Here is a 17,147-nt window from a genome sequence, read left to right on the forward strand (position 1 = left end):
ATTCATTTGTATGTTATTGTGTGCGTTTTCTCAGTATCGTCCAGGTTAAGGAGACCCGTCTGACGTCTCTGGCTGCCAACATCTTCATTGGCATATCAGTGTTGCTGTTGCCTCTCCCGCTGCAGTGGATACCCAAACCTGTCCTCTATGGCCTCTTCCTCTACATCGCCCTCACCTCCATCGACGGAAACCAGATGTGCGACCGAATGGCTCTCCTTCTGAAGGAGCAGGTCAGAAAGTGTGTGGTGGAAGTAACAGTTGAATAAATGTGTGTGTCCGTGTCCATATGTCGATAGCAGGGCTCTGCAGATCAAACGGTTGACTGTGTGCCCGGTGCTGGAGGACCAGACACGAGTGAAATGGTATTTGCAAATATAATTTTTGTGCTCGTATATTCACAGTACGAGGTGGGTAGTGTTTAGTGAATTAAGACAGATAAGCTGATAAATTAACATTTTTATTCTAGTATAGTGTATCAAACACATAACAATACTAAAAGAGAATGCTGATTGTTTGTCTTGAGTGTTTTATCCTTTGTGTCCGATTTAACCTTCCTTCTCTCTCAGTAAAGATGTAAAGCAAGGCTTGCCATTTTTCCCTACGCTTGGTAATGTCACACACTGGCGCCTCCTAATGACGATATGAGGAAATGACTCAAAATTTACAGGTTTCGCTGTGTAGAAAGCCTGCATAAGTGTAAATCTTAGTGTTGTAGAAGCATTTATGCTCATGTACATATACAATCATGCAAAGATTAAACTGAAAATAAAATAAATGTATTAATTAAATAAAAGTAAAACCAAACCTTAAAAAATCTCATATAAACATTGTTCAATTTAATGACCACATTTTTTTTGCTTCGTATGAAATCCAGATCTTTGTCTGTTTTCTTCTTCACATAAATACATTTTCTGTCCTCACCTGTAGATAATTCCAATTTACTGACTGTACAGGTACCAACCAAGCTTTAGAAGATGCAGATTTGTCCTGTCATTTTTTTTTTTAATTTATTTGCTCTTTGTTTGTTATACACCAGATCAGTTGGTGGAGCTAAATTAGTTTTTGCTGCAGCTCGACTGGGACTGCATGTCCTACCAACAATCAATGTTATTGTGGTATACAGTCACACAGGAGATACTATAAATGCAGTTATTGTACGTTGTAGGAATGAATGCTAAATGTTCGTTGTGATTTAAAATCCAGAGTGCACTTCTTAAATGCGTGTGGGTTGCCCACTTCCCTTAGTCATTCCTTTAAGTTTGCAGGAGACCTGAGGACAGTGAAGAAGAAGAGCCACAGGGGAGATTGTTTTTTAATCTGTCTTGATCCTCTCACCTCCTGCAGACGTCTTACCCACCTACCCACTACATCCGCAAAGTGCCCCAGAGGAAGATCCACTACTTCACCTTCCTGCAGATGATGCAGCTGCTGGTGCTGTGTACATTTGGCATGTACCCGATACCGTACATGAAAATGATCTTCCCTCTGGTCATGATCCTCCTAATCCCAATCAGGTACGACTGTGACCACTTTGTCCCGTAAAATTGTTTTCTCGGGTGCTTTAAACCAGGGTGACATTCAGCACCACACGGGTAATAACAAGAGCTGTGTCTGACCTAAATCTGCCCTCTAGATGAAAAAAGCTTTAAATTACAGTGAAGTCTGGTTTCTGCTGTCTTTTTTTTTTCTTTCAAAAATCTTCATATCTCTCTAAAAAGTGCTATTATGGGGAATAAAGTAGACAAGATGATGGATTATCTTTAAATGTTAAAGTTTAAAAACAGAATAATGTGGAATGGAAAAAAACTGCAACGTCTGACTGAACGATACCCAAATATTGATCAGATTGATAAAACTTTGAAACACACTGTATGGAGGCTTTTACCATAATGATCAGATGCAGAACTAAAGCACAGCATACAAGCCTACTGGAAATACCTGAATTTAAAAAACAAAGTTTCAATTATTTATTAGATGATCACAGTGGATAAATACACTGAAAAAATACATTTTTCATGAGGTGACCTGCATTAGTACATTTTTGTGTGGGGAAGAAGTATTACACATATGCTTGAGACACGACACAGCATTGATATTCAGCAAAGTTGTGCTTCAGGTTACTGGGTGCGAGCTAATTCAATATTCCCCTTTTCACTTGTTTGTTTTGGTTCCCTCCAACTTTGTTTTTCCAACTGGATTGTAATAAAAATCAGGTTACATTAATGAGTTAAAAATATAGGGGGAAAATTCTCAGTCATTCTTTTTTCAGTCTGATTTTATAGTGCAAATGTTGACACTTAATCACCATGAAGGTAAATGTGTATAAAATAATAATATCCTGAAACCATAAAGTGCATCTTTTAAAGTTTGGGGGCTCGTAAATTAGCCACTGTAGAAATGCGCTCTTGATCACTGGTAGCACTGATAAGAAGGCGGTCAGTTTTATCTGGTAAAATCAGACACTGTAAAGGCTTTGGGGTTTATTTTCTTCTTATGCTTTCTTTCTGCTCTAACAAGCACCAACTGACATGAATTATCTCTGCTCTGTGTTTAGGAACAACGTGCTCCCTCATATCATTGAGGCCAAATACTTGGACATAATGGATGCCCAACACATGTAGCTACAGATGGAATAAGCTCTGGATCCACATAAAGACATCTGGAATTTAAACAAAAAAAAAAAAAAAAAAGAAAATTAACAAAAACATATTTTTCAATGCAAAACTGTATGGAAAGCAAAAAGGAAATATATATCGACTGTTTTGATTTTTGTATCCGATAAGAACATTCTTTTAGGTGAAACACTGGAAAAGTGGCAAGTCATGTGAAGAGGGACGAGAGTCGTGGGAAATATTTTCCAAACATTAAACGGACAGCATCTCTCTGAAGGGGAAATTCTACCGAAAAAAAGGAAGGAGGAAAAAAAATGAAACATAAAACGGGACCATCCAGAACTCCCTGTTTCACTTCTGTTTGACCCTCTCAGATTGTTCAGTGCCATATACCTCCATCTTCTCCATTCACACCTTTTACTTTTCTATGGTAACACTTTACAATATCCTACTGCAGTGTGTACATCTGTGTTTTAACCTGTGGGCAACTGCTTCAAGTATTCACTAATACTGCTCAAGTAATAAAACTGCTGCCAGTGGAAATTGCGTATTAATTAGAAAGGTGTAATGGCACAATGTCAGTATGAACATTATCTATTTTTGACACTTTGCACTCACATTGTGTTTTTACACTGCCATACAGGGAGGTTTGCCATCTGTACACTGTGTTAAGTATTGAAAATCTTTTCCATGGACCACTTACATGAAAGTAATACCGCGTTTAGGCCACTGTAAAGAAAATCTTTACCTTAATCATTGTGCAGTGTTAAAACCTTCACATTCCTACACCTTTTAGCTGTGATCCTCCCTTTTATCTATGTAGGACACGTGCGTCCTTACATGTTTTGATTCTAAGTCATTCCAAAAACGTTAGTATTCATTAAGGTGTGTGTGCGTGTGCGTCTGTGTGTGCGTGTGTGCGCCATCATCTAGCTTTCTGCCGGGTCTTAGAAAACCGAATTTTTAAGGTGGAATTTAAGTGCTCAGATGAATTTTAAAAAATACATTCCACGGGTATATATTATGTGTAATTATTTAGAAAGACAGCACAAACCAAATCATATAGTAAAGTCTTTATGAAATTATGAATATATTAGAATATATTATGGCAGTATATAAAACTTATTATTGTTCAAATCTAGGATTATTTATTTATCATGATGACCGTTTGTCAAGTGGAGAATGATCATTTTGTGTGTTTGCCCTGACCTGTTGTTCTCTTTTTGCTCTTTTTCATCCCACAGATACCAAATGTTGTATTCAGAGTGTGTCTCACATATGACTCTCCCACAGTTTACATATCAAAGTCCCTTCCAGTTCCATGTCACAGTTCTGGTGCATTGCTAGTAAAGTCAGGTTAAAAAAAACAAAACAAAGCATCTGAGAGCTTTGGACTGAACAAAATGCATTTTTTTTTCCTGTGATCAAGTGTTCAAAAATGAGTTTTAGAATAACCAAGTCTTGTTTTCTATTTAGATGTTATGATTAGATCAGTGCTTGCAGATGTTGTCATGTAATAATCCAGGTGTCTGGAGAGATTAATATTGTTATCTACAGCTCAAAAAGAAAAAAAAGATTCTAAGCACTGATTTGCTTAAAGCATGTCACCTGGGTTTTTAATACAATGTGATGCCAATGGACATGTATCCTACATGAGAAAAAAAAGTAGCAAGTCAAACAGTAACTTCTCATTAAAACGAATGCAATGCTCAATATTTAGCAATACTGTGTATAAAGCAGAACTTCACCAGTGATATTGGGGTGAATCAGCAAAGGCGGACCCATCACTGAAGCAATGACAGGCCAGCTGTATTTTTACAACAGCACCTTTTCAGTCCATCCTCATGGTACAAACGCTGCTCTGCGCTGATTTGATTACGTTACACATCAAGAGGAAAAAATAAATAAAAAAATATATATATATTTGCCTGTCAAAGAGGCATCCACAGTGGCAGATTTTGTTGCTTTCCCAATATCCAAATGGCAGCTCCCGCACTTCTGTTCAACTTTGTCTTACAGATGTGAGAAAGATGTCCAATTTAAGCAGATGGATGTCTCATGCTGAGATAGCAAGGCATAAAAGCCTGCAAGCATTTGCATAATCCTTGGACTAAGCCTTAAGACAGCACTGGTGAAAGCAGGATGAGATTGTGAGGTATGAAGGAATATGTACAGTTTGCAATGCAAAGTTTAGTTTTTATTAACTATCCATTATAATCCAACGCAAGGTATTAGTTTCTAACTTTGGACTGAGATTTACTGATTCTTCTTCTTATGTGACAGTACTGTTGTTGTTCCTTGATATCCTCACTGTACTGATCATTTTGGAATAGCAGCAAACTTCTCTCAGAGGACTTGATATTGGATTTGGGATGAAAGATACTACTCAGTTTGTGAAACCTTGACTTCCCCTTCCTCCTAATTGGATTTGTTTGAAATTGCGTACTGTGATGTTTTGTTTAGGTTAACCACCCCTCTTTTCTGATTTCATATAGCCTACTTTTTCTAATCATGAATGTATGATGTGTGGATTTTTATATAGCATACTAATTTAGGTGTCAAACAGAATCTGTAATTTTGTCAAAAAGATCAGCTATATTTGTAAGCTGTAAGATGTAAAATGAGAAAAAATGGTTATCAAAACAGAATGTGTTGGTTTACTATAGTGTGTGTGTGTGTGTGTGTGTGTGTGTGTGTGTATATATATATATATATGTGTATATATATACACACACACACACACACACACTCTACGCTGAAAAAGAGAGATTATCTCAAGCTGTTTGCCAAATAAAAAGTAGTAGTGATGTAAATAAGTGTGTGCTTGTGCTCACTGTGAATTGGTGATCAGATTGTCGTAATGTTTGATATTTATATTAGTGCCCTTTAGACAAAGGTTCCTTCTAATGTTATTGACCACCTTGACCATTTATCTACGGCCACTACCAGGACAAAACGTTCCCCTCAGCAGCCTTGTTCATTTAGAGGATATTACAAAAGGTCAAGACATTATGTGCCACATGGTTACATAAAGAATGCAGTGTATTTTCAGTATGCTAATCTGCTGTGGAAGTAAGAAGGTAATCGACTCAAAATAACTTCTGGGTTGTGCCAAGTAATGCAGCTGTAGGACCGTGTGTGAAATACAGCTCCATGCTGCAAACATGCATCTATTTCTACTTATGTTTCTATTTTTTTTTTTTTTGTCACAATCTTGTTTTAATAAAAATAAAAACCCACTCCTATATTTATAAATTACAGAGAGAGATTTTTATGTATCTTAACACGTTTCCAAAAATTTTAAGTTATCTGTTATTTCACCTATAAATTTCCTGCTCTGTGGGGAATTAATAGGCATTGTTGGTGCTTTAAGTATCATCCTTCCATTGAAACAAACCTCGGTGTAAGCGCTATTATCAATGTTACTGACATTCATCCTCGCATGGGGATAAAACGCTTCAACCGCTCTTTAACCAGTAGATGTATTTACAGCGCCGCCTTCAGGACTGTTTTTATATTCCCAACTTCACTGAAAGGGGATCCTGTGTGTATTGGTACCATAATTACTGAATGAGTAATTACGTGTTTTAATAAATATTTATCTCGAACTGATGTATAGGCAGAAAAAAATATCAATTTTTAGAGTATAACATCGTCTCTGTTGCACTGCACCTGCGCAGATGACCGCAGATCTCTTAAGTCATAAGAAACCTGGCAGTGCAGGTGATCAGCTCTGTGGGGTTATTAAAGGTACGCGGACAGAGTCGCGTTAAATCAGTTAAGTCGCTCTGCCGCTCTGGGCTGCATGGTGCGGAGCTCTGACTGTATAAACGATGGACGACGCGACAGCACTTTCTCCCATGGTGCAAAAATGAAGCCAAAATATTCCCCTCGTGGAAGCTGCCATATTGCGCTTTTGGAGCCAGAGTGCGGAGGAGTGACTTGAGGTGGAGCGACTGCGTCACGCTCCCACCCACACACCCGCTGGACGTGACCGCAAAGTCTGTATTTTTGAATGATTCCTTAGTTTTTGTTATCCATTTTTTAACAGATGACATCAGCTGCATACTCCACAGAGACCCAGAGTTACTGTTAATATCAAAAATGTAATGCTGTCCTTTGAGATTTTAACAGAAGACTGTGAGTGTAATGGATCTAAAACTGTTTAAATCTTCAGAGCACTCTACAGCCTGGTAACAACAGCAGCAGAAGGTTTCAGTAGTGTATTGTAATTTGTTCTTTTTATTTAATAATAGAGTCCACATAATTATTACCAGCTACACCCACCATGGGAGAAACTGGTGAGAGAGACCATCAGGACCAAGCTGGGTTTCCTGGGTCTAGAGGTTTGGAGAAATCCAGATGTTCTGTTGACCCACTGAGAGAGGCATCATTTCAGAAACATCAGAAGAACTGAAGTTCATCGCAGGGATCAAGGAGGACCTCATGATCTTCACCACCAGCTCCCTTACAGAGAAATCTTCAGAACTCCACTGTAGGCCCACTCCAGAAGAGACCTTTGGTTTGTTTAATGTTATAAATACTTGGACTGAACTCTTACATAAAGATATTATATTCAGTCTTGTAGAAATATAAATATATATATATATATATATATATATATATATATATATATATATATATATATATATATATATATATATATATATATTTATTTATTTATATATTTATTTATTTTCCTCTCTGGTCACTGGTATGAATGACTCTGAATTATTTTGTGGTAAATAACACACTATTGGCAAAAAAAAAACCCACAGTGAAAGAATTCCAGATCACTAGTTTTTAGTCATCAGGTTTTATTTAATTGTGTCAGAGAAAATCTCATGTGCTCTTCCTGTGTCTGAGTGCATTCAGTGTTTAAAATAGAACCTCTGCAGGTCTCAGATCAGCAGCTTTCTGAAACACCAAACTGCTGATATGTAGTGACACACACGGTTACATGGGTGATTAATCCTTTTGACTTTTTGTCTTTAACTTTATCAATAAAACAGCTGCAGCTTTCACTGACAGCACATGTGGTACTTTAACCTTTGTACTGTTTTTTTTTTATCAGTTAATTCTGGAGTTAACATGAACATGTTGGATATCTGTCTGCTTTCACTGGGTGGTACAGAGGTCTGAGTCTGAGGGGAGCTCCTGTAATCACGAAGAGAACAGAATCATCACAAACTGAAATATAAAGTTTATCTCTCAAATATGAAATAAAGCTGATCCTTCTTGGTCCTCACAGAGTTCTACTCTTGCATTCTTTCAGTTCTACAGTTCTGCTGACATACGAGCTGCTTATTAAAAAAGGCCAAAGCCTTATATACCATACATACTATATAAACAACATATATAAACAGATTTTCCAATATAATATTTACCTTTGAGTTGTTGGTGCTTTGTAAATGGAAATCTCCAGAGATGAGAAGATGGAGCAGGTTTAGAATAGAATAGAATTCAACTTTATTGTCATTGCACATGTCACAGGTACAGGGCAACGAAATGCAGTTTTTAGTTTGTAGTCCTGGTTCAGTCTGCTCCTGCATTGTGGTCACTGACATACAGCAATGTTAAAGCTGCTGCCTGAGTACTGAAAAACAAATAATAATGCTACAAATTATTTCTCTTAAAGGATGTAAGCTGTCCAGAGTGCTGCACATATAACTTTGTGACCATTAACATGAATTCAGATTCGTTTTTTTAACCTGAATATTTGAAACAAACTCTGTAAATATACATGTATATTATATATATATACATATATACATATATATATATATATATATATATATATGTATATATACATATATACGTATATATATATATATATATATATATATATATATATATATATATATACAGAGGTTTTCACAAGTTTCACCGTGATTGCAGCTGCCAGTCAAAGTTGATATGATGACGTTGCACCCCAATTTAAAAGCATTATAGTAGTAATTAGAATCAAACTTATGGGAAAGGAGACCCCTTGAATATAAATGATGATAAATATTGATAATCAAAGAAAGAATATTTGCTAAACAAAAGTTCGAGGAGAAATTTGTATTTTATCCACTAACACGGAGGAGGCGGGGTTTATGACTTATACTGCAGATCTATGTTGTTTGAGGGGAAAGCTGTCCGCGGCGCTGTCTTTGGTGGACCTGTCTGTCTCCGTGTCTTGTGGGCCGGGTCATGACACTTCAGGGGTGGGTCTCCTTCAAGAAACACGCAGCTGGATTTGTGTATCTAGCATCCCGGAGGCTGGCGGTTCCCAATAACTATAAGCACGTGTGTCTTTTCAGTCAGTCTGCAGCTAACATGGCAGAGGAGGCGAAGAAGCTAGCTGCTTACGCCGCCGTGGATAACCACATTCAGGTACAGCAGGTTCTGTTACCGTTCACTCTCTGCTAGTTTGTCGCTTACTATTAACAGGATTTGAAACAGCAGTATATAGTCTTATCTGCGTGTTTAGATAACAGCGTGCTAGTAAAGTTGGCTAAATATACAGCTAGAAGACCAGCTTAGTGATTTGTTACCGTTATCTAACTTGCACGGTTTGGAAGCGAATTAGCTGAGTTAGCTAGCTAACTTTGCTTAGCATTAAGCAGTGCATGTTACATGTTGCAACACATAGTAAGCCGCTAGCTAAGCGGTCGCTGTATTTGACAGAGCCGTACACTGCTGATTTAACACGGCATGACCGCTCACCAAATGTCACATTAAAGTCTCTCCGGTATCCATTTGGGCCGATGATGATGAGGGGCGTCCATAATAACCTTTTACTGTTGTGCAATTACGATTTGTATGTACACTCCTGCACCTCCGATCGCCTCTGTGTTCAGGGTTTAGAAAGTCAATCTCATGAAGCAAAACGCTGCTGAGCAATACAGAGCAAACAAGTCTGCTTAAGAAGTGAGCTGTCTGCACGTTGGGTTGAACAGAAGAGCCCAAACCAGCAGGTCTGAAGCACGTGTCCAGGCTCTTCTAGTGGGAGGGGCTTAGATGAGACAGGAGAGAGCTTTCTACCTGCTGAAACCTAAAATCTTGGTATCTTGTGTTTTAGTCATTTTTAGTATGCCGATACATGAATTAAACACTCAGCAGTCCTAACAAAGTAGATTCATGATATGATCATTGTTATTATGATTGCAGTCAATTAAACCCTTATGCATCTTTTGATGTTGTTTGTTTTTCTCCACACATCCTCAGGATATTTAGCCTCACTGCATTTGTTTGACTTTATTTGTGTTTTTCTAGAATAATCAGGTTGTTGGTGTGGGCAGCGGGTCAACTATCGTCTACGCTGTGGATAGATTAGGTGAGGGAAACCTGTACGTCAGAAGATAATACACCAACTTTGAGCTCTACAGGAAGATTTGAAGCTCTGCTCCAGTTGTGACACAGAGCACAGTTTTTTTTCTGTCTTAACAACACAAGCAAATTCCTAAATGCAGCACCATTTGGGTCTTTATTAGAATTCATAAAATAGAAGCACTAATGGCCCTTGTGTTTTATCCCTCTCTCTTCTAGCTGAGAGAGTGCGTCAGGAGAAACTCAATATTGTTTGTGTTCCCACCTCCTTCCAGGTTGGTTTGCATATTTCACAACAGTGTGGAGCAATATGGCTTTGAAACATCATTTCCCCTTACTTAAAACTGTGTTTTTCTTTCCTCTGTGCTTTTCTTTTGTTTTTTGTCCCACAGGCTCGTCAGCTGATTCTACAGCATGGCCTCACTCTGTCAGATCTGGACAGGCACCCCGAGGTATGATGAGCTCATTGGAAATCAATCTGAAAGCCCTGATTTCCTGTCTATCTCTACTTACTATCAATAAAAATAAAAAGGGGGCAAAGCCCAACCAAATAAATAAAACATGATTGGGAGAGCTGACTATAGCATTTTCTACATTTAGGGAATGGTTCAGGAGTTTCTTTTGTATATACCGGTATCTGTGCTCAGTGGTCTGCTTGCATAAAAAATCACCGCCTTTGCTTTTGCAGCTGGACGTGGCAATTGACGGAGCAGATGAAGTGGACAAAGACCTCACGCTGATAAAAGGTGGAGGGTGAGTACAGTACAGATGTCTGATTGCAAGCAGCATCTGTCGTGTTTTCTCTCATTCATCCTCTTCTTCTTCTTCACCAGTGGCTGCCTGACTCAGGAGAAGATTGTAGCCGGCTGTGCTAAACATTTTGTTGTAATTGCCGATTACAGGTGTGTATCAGTGAACCTAAATGTCAGATGTTAGAGAAAGTGTGGTGTGGTCATTCAGAGGTGTAGTGAGCTTTTAAACATGGCCTATCTTGCCTAAGAGTTAAGGCTGTGTTGACATGCTGTTTTGAATGTTGTATGTTTCCATTTTCTTAGCAAAATATAAGGAAATGAAAGCGGGTAGTTCAGCAGCAATGTTCCCTCTAAGCTGCACGCATGCGCAATTGCGCACTGCTGGCACGCTCTTTGTGCACAGAAAATCTGCGTTGTGCACAGAAAAAAAAAATCTACGCTTAATTGAAATTAAAATTAATACGTTAACAACTCTGTTTTGCAGTGTAAGTCAATAAGTGACTGGCTGCTCCCGTATGGGATTAGAAGATGCCACCTTATCCCATAGTCCAGCCAATGATGCGATTCACATTCGTATATACGCAGCTAATCAGCGTCGTTGACAGGCTATGACAGCGTCCTTATGTGCCGACACCGGCTGATGTGGAGTGAAGCCACGTTAATGACAACGTGTACAACCATTGGAGATGTGAGCAGGACGGACGGAACAACTGACGGGAAAAAGTGTGGACTTTATACCAGTTTTTGAATTGTGTTGATCGGCCACGTAAAACCAGAGTTATGATAAATATATCTGCAATGTTTGGTTTTCTTCCTGAATACTATCGTTGTTTCTATTTACTGCGGGAGGAAATGGTTAAAAACTGCGTTTTATAAGGAAAACGCTCGAAAGCCTATGAGCAAAAAAACCCCACCTTTTCCTATTGGTGGAAAAATGTACCATGTCGACCAATCAAAAAATGACATGGCAACATTGCATTTAGTTGTTTAGGAAGGGGGAAGTTTTAGGAGTGATGGTGTGTTTTGAGATGTGAGAGATTTCCGACATTTAGCGCAAATCTTGTGTAGTTAGTGTGTAGTGTAGTCACTAGTTTTGTTGTGTGTGTCAGAACAATGAGGCGACTGCTGAGTGTTACAGGTGTTACAGCAGTGATACAGCTCCTGTTGTCAGGCCTGCAGGTATCAGGCTGTTGTTCTCCTTTATCTCTTAGTGGACAGAAATTATTTTTTGGAGTGGCACAAATAATTTGTGTGGCATCAAATTTGATGCAGAACAGCTGATTGTTCTGTAAATAGTTTGAAATGTTTATTTAAAAAACGCCTTGGCTGCATTTTTAGGTAAACAGCTGCAAAAACTTTGTTTGCAAAACTCAGTTACTTTTTTGAAGAAGTAACTACATAATTAATTGCCCAACATTGGTCATTATATACTGCATTTTGCAGAGAGAGAGTTACAGACTCTCTCCCAGACCACAGACTCGTAATACAAGTCAGTTTGATATAGATAGATATATCTATCTATCTAATAGTGTTAACATACTACACAGATCATGAACAAGATTTTTATTTTCATTGTAAGTGGGATAAAGTAGTCTAACATAAATGTAAATGCTGTAATTTGATTATTTTAATAAACCGTGTAACTTGGATGGATTCGATGCTGGCGTGACCACAGTGCACACGTCTGCTGTTGCTCACAGGGGTCCAAGGGACCGCTCAGGGAGTTTGTGTGTTCGCTCAGACACATGAAAAATTAGAGGGAACATTGCTCAGCAGTGTACTTTTTTTTTTAAAACCAGGGTTGATTAAATTACTCTGTTACAACAGAAAAAATGAACTGCACTGGACTTAACCTGTGCATGATTCCAAACATCCACCATATAAACCTGACCCGACCTTTAGGATGTACAGGACATGAAAAATTATTCATATGAAGATCTTGACTATCTGGGTATAATTAAAGGTGCACACTTGGGCTTTTTAGGGTGATGGGGTCTGGCCACCCTGCCAGGCAGGTGAGTGGTGTGGAAACCCATGTTTGCAAATTTAACTTGAATCTATTAAAAATCTTTGGACAAGTTTAAATCCAGGTGACTTTGGCCTCAGGAACCATGTAATCCTACTGTTTATTAAAATATCGTAGAATTCAGAGATCTGTTGAGGTGTCATTAATCGTTATGTTTTGGCAGACGGTTCAATATGATAGGAAAGTGTGTTTGTAGCGTTACCGTGTACGAGTGCTTGTAATTCCAAGACAGCACCAGTTTTACCACAGCTTTGAACCAGTGATGGAAATGTGTCCTTTCATTCTAAGTAAACTGACACTCGCTGCTGCCACATCAGCTATCACAGCCACATCGGGTACAAAATAAGACACTTTAAGTATTAAATATTTGTATTCATTTTCTTTTACTAAAATAAAAACAGGTTTTAGACTGATCTGTATCTATGTGAGGATCATTCGTCCAGATTTGATTCGTTCCCTTTCTCCACAACTCCAGGAAGGACTCCAAAGCTCTGGGCCAACAGTGGAAGAAAGGAGTTCCCGTTGAGGTTATCCCCATGGCGCATGTTCCCGTCTCCAGAACAATAGCCAAGCGTTTTGGAGGCGAGGCTAACTTAAGAATGGCTGTCAGCAAAGCAGTAAGTGGACTGACTCTAACATCTGTGACATCTCAGCTGCACCTCTGTTTCATTGCTCACAGCTTTGCTTTGGTTTTCCTCCTGGATTTTCATTCAGTGGTTCTCAAACTTACCATTGAACTTTTAGCGTTAATCAACAGTTAAAAAAGAATTTAAGTTTAAATTTAGCCATAGGCTGTGCATAAAAGAGACATTTCAGTGGCAGCATATTGGTTAATAGCCTTTGTTTGCTTCTGGGGACTTGTGCCTGTTGTTTGTCCCGACCAGACTTCCATAGGTGCTACACCGCAGTCACTGAGCCCCATTTTCTACTTTTATTAGCAACATTTTAACCCTTCCCATAAAACAGAATCAAAAATGCTGCCGTGTATATCAGCCTGATGTTGCCTGTGTAGCTGGCCTCAGTGTAAAAGGTGATTTTACCCTCTGATCATCTCATTTCACTTATCCTACCTACTAGTATTTTTATCTTTAAGTGTGTCCAAATTGAAGGATGTGATGATGGATGGTGATACTACCTCATCAGTGACAGTGAAGCATTACACTGGGCTTCACATGAAGGAGTTGAACCCACAAACAATAACCGGGACTTTACATTTTTCTATAAGTCGTTTACTGAACTTGGTGAAGCGAGGAGCACATAGTTAAACGGTTTTTGAGTAACTTTGAGGAAGACTTAGTGCTGCTGTGGACCAGCTCATTGGCTGCAGTGCCTGTAGTGTCAATCCAGTGCAATTAACTAACTGCGTGGCCTCGTGAGTCGGCTTCGTTAGAGGCTTGTGACAACTGTGTGAAACTGAGGAAAGTTTACACTGAAAGCGGAGGGCAAAGCCGCCTACACAGGCGCCGTAACTGCCTCATTAACACTCTGCAGACTTTAATGATTTGCCTCCTACTCTGTTCTTTCAAATGAACAACATCCAGCGAGAGACGGGAGCCTCTGTTTATTATTCCAGCTCTTAATGTTTTCATTGCTCTTTTTTTGTTTTTCCTTTTTTATGCTGTTGAGCCTGGAAACTGTTTTGAGTGCTAATGAGTGGGACAGTTTGTTTACTCACAGATCCTTGACGATCAGACATGCTGTTATTTAATTAAAACTTCCTTTATAATCGCGCACGATCACTTAGTAATTACATGTGGCAGACCACACTCAAGCGTTTTGTAAACTGCTAAGGAGAACAATTATATTTCCAGCGCCTGAGATAACAAGCTTTGCGTGTGTTCCCGTACTTTGCTGGAGTGACTGGGTTATGTATTTGTGGCTTTCAGGGTCCCGTGGTCACTGATAATAGCAACTTCATCCTGGACTGGAAGTTTGAGCATGCTCAGAACTGGAAGGAAGTGAACACTGCAATCAAGATGATCCCGGGTGAGGAGCTTGGGGCGTGTCTCATTGTTGTTGTAAGTATATTGGTCCATCCATCAGTGTTCAGAGTGCTCAGCCTGTCTCCGTGTGCTTACAGGTGTGGTAGAGACCGGGCTCTTCGTAGGGATGGCCGAAAGGGCCTACTTTGGCATGGAGGACGGAAGCGTGCAGGTTCGAGATCCCGCGGTCAACTGAGTTTTCCACCATCAACACAATCTCTCTCTGCTCATCTTTCCGAATGACCTCACCGCTCCCACAAGTGCCATAGTCTTGATTTCCTCCAGGTGCCCTACTGTTTGGGTTGAGCTGCACCTCCTGCAAAGCAAGGCAGTTTTCACACATCTCACTAGGATCTCACTGAAGATCACTTGGTTTTCTCATCCTGCTGGTGGTGCTTCAGAGTTTTAAAGTGCCTGATGAGTAAAATCAAGTGCGTCGCATCTTCTTTCTTAGCCTGTAATGTCCCCAGTTTGTCTTCCCGGTCACACTGGGAATTTTGGCTCTTCTGCAGTTAGCAGGTTTGACAGAGTCTCTGCAGAGTTGTGGTTCTCAAGTATTAAGGTGAACCACTGCAGTGCTGCACAGCCAGATTAAGGAGTGCCTTGAGATTTAAAAAAAGAAGACCTTTTTAAAGGCACATTTAAAAAAATAAAATAATAATAAAATAAATATCATAATTATATGTCAAAACATCTGCTAGGCCGACAAAACCAAAAAAACCCTGTAAGCAGTCAGCACTAGTCTCCCTGCTTTTGGAGGGATGGCAAGAACTACTAATGAATATCCCAATTTAAGCAGCAAGAGGCATAAAATGATCTAGTGCAGCTATGAAGCCTCTGGTAATGTGTTACAAAGATGCACAATATAAAGGTGGAGTGTAATGCAAGTTTCCTTGTTGAAGAAGCCTAACATGACACAACAGTCCTGAATGAGGACAGATTGGGGAAATATATGTGGTTTCCTCTGAGGTTTCACAACTGCTCCTGTAAAGTTAGACTAATCATTGAAGGTTAAAGTCCTCAGCCTCGCTGTTTGTCCAGGAAAAAAGCAAAGCTAATGCACGTACACATCTCCTTCCTCTGTCTCTGTTCTTTTTGTGCCTGTATGTCACCTGCATGACCGTTACTTATCCTTTACACGAGTCATCTGGACACTGAACGCCTCCCACTAACGTAACTTGAAGTAGGTAATGATGGTAGACAGCCATGCTATTTAACTTTGGCGTGCTGTAGATTATGTAAGTTTCACTAGAACCATGAGTACATTTTGTGTCTTGTAATACCAAAGTAATAGAATGTTCTTTATGATTCAAGTAGCAAAAGTTAATACATTTTCATAGTTGAATGCCTTTAAAATATTTTAGTTTAAGACAAAAGCGTTGTCAGTGTTGGTGAAACTGCATCTTCGTAGTTCAGTTTATAGCATGGAGTCTGTCCCTTGAAGAAATGATCCCTTATGTTATTTTGTGGCCAAGTTACTGTCTCTGCCTGCATCAGCCATCACATGTTGTTCTTATGGTTTTCAAATTCAGCCGTTCCTTCGACTTTACTATGCCTTACACTGTGGTTTTATTTTTGTGAATGTGTTTGTTTCAATGTAAAACTCTGAGAGACTCTGGACATGGGCAGAGCTGCGAAATTCAAGATCAAGTCATGCAAATGCAGTCAGTTGGCAAATATGTTTAAAAAAAAAAAAAAAACACTGTGAAGTGCACACACTTGGATCCTGTTCTAATGTTATTCCAGTCTCATAAATCAAATTCAAGTGGCCTGGAGATGAAAGGTTAAGCGATCTGGGAATGTGTTTGGAATATTTTTGCACCAGCATGGTATTTTTCTCAATTCTTTTCTTTACCAGTTGACTGTGATTATTATTATTTTTGCTGCAAAGGTTCTAATTTCTTTGTCAATACAGGACCAAAATTATAACTCAATGTCTTGTTTTATTTTTTTGTGATTTAGTGTGAGCATACTTGTTGACACTTATTTCCCTTTATTTAAAGCTATTAACAAAATAGCAAATTGAATAATAGTTAAAATATTAAGATGATATCCGTACCAATGTGTGATTTCTGAACATTATTTGACTTTGACCTTGTCAGTCACTGTACAACAGGTATACAAGGAACAAAATTTCATTACAGTTGGTGAAATATTGTGAAATATAAAATTGTATAGCAGCAGAAATCCTGTAACATGCGAGGGTTGGGACAACAGAGCATGAAAGAGGGATGAGGATGCAGTGATGATGTCTGTGCCTCGAAACAAGCAGCGCTTGGGTGCAGTGTCTTAAATGGAGGGAAGGCGAGCCTCAGTGATTTTCTTCCACCATCCTCGCCTCTCTTCAGTCTTCCAATCAGAGGTACTGCAGCAGCCACTCCACACATAGATGCAGCTGGTCAAAATGCCCTCTATGGTACCGCTCTAGAATGTAGTGAGGATGGGTGGGACTAGGGGGGCT

General features: G+C 39.1%; 2 protein-coding genes and 1 long non-coding RNA gene across 10 annotated transcripts in view; 2 read left to right on the forward strand and 1 right to left on the reverse strand.

Annotated features, from left to right (window-relative positions):
* Window positions 1–5,428, forward strand: part of slc4a11 (solute carrier family 4 member 11) — a 102,985-nt gene extending 97,557 nt beyond the window's left edge. For all 5 annotated transcript variants that reach the window (XM_085256425.1, XM_085256427.1, XM_085256430.1 and 2 more), the window contains 3 exons: window positions 35–230; window positions 1,345–1,514; window positions 2,555–5,428. In XM_085256425.1, coding sequence (XP_085112551.1) covers window positions 35–230; window positions 1,345–1,514; window positions 2,555–2,621 — 433 coding nt within the window. In that variant the 3' untranslated portion in view covers window positions 2,622–5,428. The remainder of the gene's footprint in view (window positions 1–34; window positions 231–1,344; window positions 1,515–2,554) is intronic.
* Window positions 5,429–7,459: 2,031 nt separating this feature from the next.
* Window positions 7,460–9,569, reverse strand: LOC146551582 (uncharacterized). The gene is made up of 3 exons (XR_014889877.1): window positions 9,324–9,569; window positions 8,000–8,208; window positions 7,460–7,769 (listed from the first exon to the last, which is right to left on the reverse strand). It is a non-coding gene; the product is annotated as an uncharacterized LOC146551582 (long non-coding RNA).
* Window positions 8,728–16,615, forward strand: rpia (ribose 5-phosphate isomerase A (ribose 5-phosphate epimerase)). Of its 4 annotated transcripts, XM_085256361.1 has the most exons (10): window positions 8,728–8,821; window positions 8,918–8,990; window positions 9,873–9,933; window positions 10,146–10,201; window positions 10,319–10,378; window positions 10,615–10,679; window positions 10,760–10,828; window positions 13,180–13,321; window positions 14,591–14,690; window positions 14,785–16,615. In XM_085256361.1, exons 1-10 carry the CDS (start codon window positions 8,808–8,810, stop codon window positions 14,880–14,882), a joined length of 738 nt encoding a protein of 245 aa, XP_085112487.1. In that variant the 5' UTR covers window positions 8,728–8,807; the 3' UTR covers window positions 14,883–16,615. The 4 variants fall into 4 exon arrangements, with proteins under 4 accessions (XP_085112487.1, XP_085112489.1, XP_085112486.1 ...); XM_085256360.1 differs by having other exon boundaries at window positions 8,732–8,990; XM_085256363.1 differs by lacking the exons at window positions 9,873–9,933; window positions 10,146–10,201.
* Window positions 16,616–17,147: the final 532 nt, after the last annotated feature.

The sequence above is a fragment of the Mchenga conophoros genome, linkage group LG19 (assembly GCF_057382185.1).
Source record: "Mchenga conophoros isolate Kocher_MC1m ecotype Shallow Benthic linkage group LG19, M_conophoros_male_GT1.1, whole genome shotgun sequence".
NCBI classification, from domain to species: domain Eukaryota; kingdom Metazoa; phylum Chordata; class Actinopteri; order Cichliformes; family Cichlidae; genus Mchenga; species Mchenga conophoros.

Bases quoted from the DNA above. Each gene is read 5' to 3' on its own strand.
- rpia (XM_085256360.1), top strand. From the start codon at position 8,808: ATGACACTTCAGGGGTGGGTCTCCTTCAAGAAACACGCAGCTGGATTT. The intron at 10,680-10,759 runs GTGAGTACAGTA...CTTCTTCACCAG, and splicing joins ACGCTGATAAAAGGTGGAGG to TGGCTGCCTGACTCAGGAGA. The intron at 13,322-14,590 runs GTAAGTGGACTG...TGTGGCTTTCAG, and splicing joins GAATGGCTGTCAGCAAAGCA to GGTCCCGTGGTCACTGATAA.